The following is a 2,123-nucleotide window of genomic DNA, read 5'->3' as shown; positions in this document are numbered from 1 at the left end:
AACCCAAGGCCAGAGGCGGGAATGGGAAGGGTGGAGGGTATTGCAGAACCTCCCTGGTAACCAGAGAAGGGTAAACTCCAGCTGGTGGGAGGTGATGCCACTTGTGTGCCCTCAGATTGGAGAAGACCAAGCTGAGTAACGGAGCTGCGGAAGCTGGGGCCAAGTGCACAAATAGGCTAAGGGGGTTGTCTGTGCATGTGTATGAGGCGGGGGGCGTTCCTGCTGCACTGGCCCTGGCACGGGGCGGGAGGTCGGGAGGGGGGCGATGACGCGAGGCCCCCACGTGACCCGGAGCTGCAGAGAGACGCAGCCTTCGTTACGGTCGCCACTCCCGTCTGGGTACCAGCTCCCCGCCGCATCGTGCACGGCGGGCTGGCATTGGGCCCGGGGAAAGCAGAGCAGGTAAGGGCCCCGGGGCCCGTGCCCAGGCGAGGGAGGCAGTGGTGCGTCAACTCTGGAGGCCGGCGCAGAGGATCAGCGCGGCGAGTCCTGGCCAACTTTCCCCGCCCCGCGGCATTCCTGGGAACATAAATAGTGCCCCCCCCCGCCGGGGTGGGGTGCAGGGATGGCAGGGAGGGCAGCAAAGCAGCTATGAGCGATAGGAAATCACCCGCGAGTTCCTGCAGGAAAATGCTAAGCCCCCGGGGCGGAGGAGGGGCGGCTGAGGAAGGTCGGGAGACGGGGAGCGGGGCGGAGCGGCCTGGGGGGCCTAAGTCCGGGAAGGGGCGGAGAAGCGGCGGGGCGGTGCTGAGCGCTTGGCTGCAGCGGCCCCCGCTACCCCAACTCTGGCCCTCTGCAGGTCTGCGGGTTTGTGTCAAGACTTGCAGCGGCGCACTCGCGGCAAAAATTGGAGGAGGAAGAGACAGCAAGGATCGGTCCAGGTCGGTGCGGGGGACAGTGGCAGGGGGCGGGTGTAGAGCCCAGTCTGAGACCCCCTCGCAGCTTCCCAGTCCGCCATCCCTTGTTCCCCGTCCCTGGTCCTCCATTTTGGTGCATGCAGAGGCCTGGGAAAGAATCGTGGGAAAGGAAAAATGGTGGGCTTTGGGGGAGGGGAGGGTAAAGGAATTGGAGGGAGAGGCTCGAATTGGGGGCCCCCTAGAGGGCGCACGAAGCTGCTATGGTGGGGAAAAAATGAAATGTAAAAAACCTTTACTATCAGGGCTCTGAATCCTGTTTGCCAGTGCACCAAACATTCAGTGTTTCTCCTTGCCTTTGTCTCACTTGTGTTCAAAGAAAAGCAATCAGGAAAAAATTTTCATCATGGCAAATATCCACCAGGAAAACGAAGAAATGGAGCACCCCATGCAGAATGGAGAGGAAGGCCGCCCTTTGGGAGGGGGCGAAGGCCACCAGCCAGCAGGAAATAATAGACGGGGACAGGCTCGCCGACTTGCCCCTAATTTCCGATGGGCCATACCCAATAGGCAGGTCAATGATGGGTTGGGTGGAGATGGAGATGATATGGAAATGTTCATGGAGGAGATGAGAGAAATCAGGAGAAAACTTAGGGAGCTGCAGCTGAGGAATTGTCTACGTATCCTTATGGGAGAGCTGTCTAATCACCACGACCATCATGATGAATTTTGCCTTATGCCTTGACTCCTGCCATTTTCCATGAGATTAATACTGTGATTCCCACTGTTTTATTTTTCCTTGCATTTTCCTGATATGCCTTTACTAATCTGTTTGCTGTGAACCCTATGTAATTTCCATGTGTCGGGTGGGTTCTGTGTGACCAGCTTCTCTTTGGAGATCGTCTTGGTACCCAGTCTTAAGTTTCTGTCAACAGTAGAATTTCTTCCATCTGCATGGAAAAATGTAAAGTTAATAAAGCAATTAAAAGTCAATCTATACCTTTTATTGTTTCACTAGAAAACACATAATATGAACCCCCCCAAAAATCTGAACTCAAATACCCCACAGTATTAATTGGGTCAAATTTCTATGGTTGGATGCTATGTGATTTTTTTCCCTTTTATCTGGAGTTTAGAAGCAATGGAAACAATTTTTCAATGAGTTTGTGAATGTAGTACAGGTATATAATAATTACTGGTTTAACAAACTTGAAGATTTTAAGTATCTTTCCTTCTTAACTAGAAGAATAAACACTCTATTACAGATAA

General features: G+C 53.5%; 1 protein-coding gene across 2 annotated transcripts; it reads left to right on the top strand.

Moving 5' to 3' along the window:
* The first annotated feature begins 245 nt into the window (after positions 1 to 245).
* On the top strand, positions 246 to 1,847 carry BEX3 (brain expressed X-linked 3). Of its 2 annotated transcripts, none has more exons than XM_036907090.2 (3): positions 246 to 402; positions 800 to 881; positions 1,234 to 1,847. In XM_036907090.2, exons 1-3 carry the CDS (start codon positions 266 to 268, stop codon positions 1,597 to 1,599), a joined length of 585 nt encoding a protein of 194 aa, XP_036762985.2. In that variant the 5' UTR covers positions 246 to 265; the 3' UTR covers positions 1,600 to 1,847. The 2 variants fall into 2 exon arrangements, with proteins under 2 accessions (XP_036762985.2, XP_036762986.1); XM_036907091.2 differs by lacking the exon at positions 246 to 402 and adding an exon at positions 477 to 670.
* Positions 1,848 to 2,123: the final 276 nt, after the last annotated feature.

The sequence above is a fragment of the Manis pentadactyla genome, chromosome X (genome assembly GCF_030020395.1).
Source record: "Manis pentadactyla isolate mManPen7 chromosome X, mManPen7.hap1, whole genome shotgun sequence".
Lineage (NCBI taxonomy): Eukaryota > Metazoa > Chordata > Mammalia > Pholidota > Manidae > Manis > Manis pentadactyla.
Note: the sequence above shows the minus strand (reverse complement) of the source record. Positions and strands in the feature narration are given on the sequence as shown.

Bases quoted from the DNA above. Each gene is read 5' to 3' on its own strand.
- BEX3 (XM_036907090.2), top strand. From the start codon at position 266: ATGACGCGAGGCCCCCACGTGACCCGGAGCTGCAGAGAGACGCAGCCT. The intron at 403-799 runs GTAAGGGCCCCG...GGCCCTCTGCAG, and splicing joins GCCCGGGGAAAGCAGAGCAG to GTCTGCGGGTTTGTGTCAAG. The intron at 882-1,233 runs GTCGGTGCGGGG...TTGTGTTCAAAG, and splicing joins GACAGCAAGGATCGGTCCAG to AAAAGCAATCAGGAAAAAAT.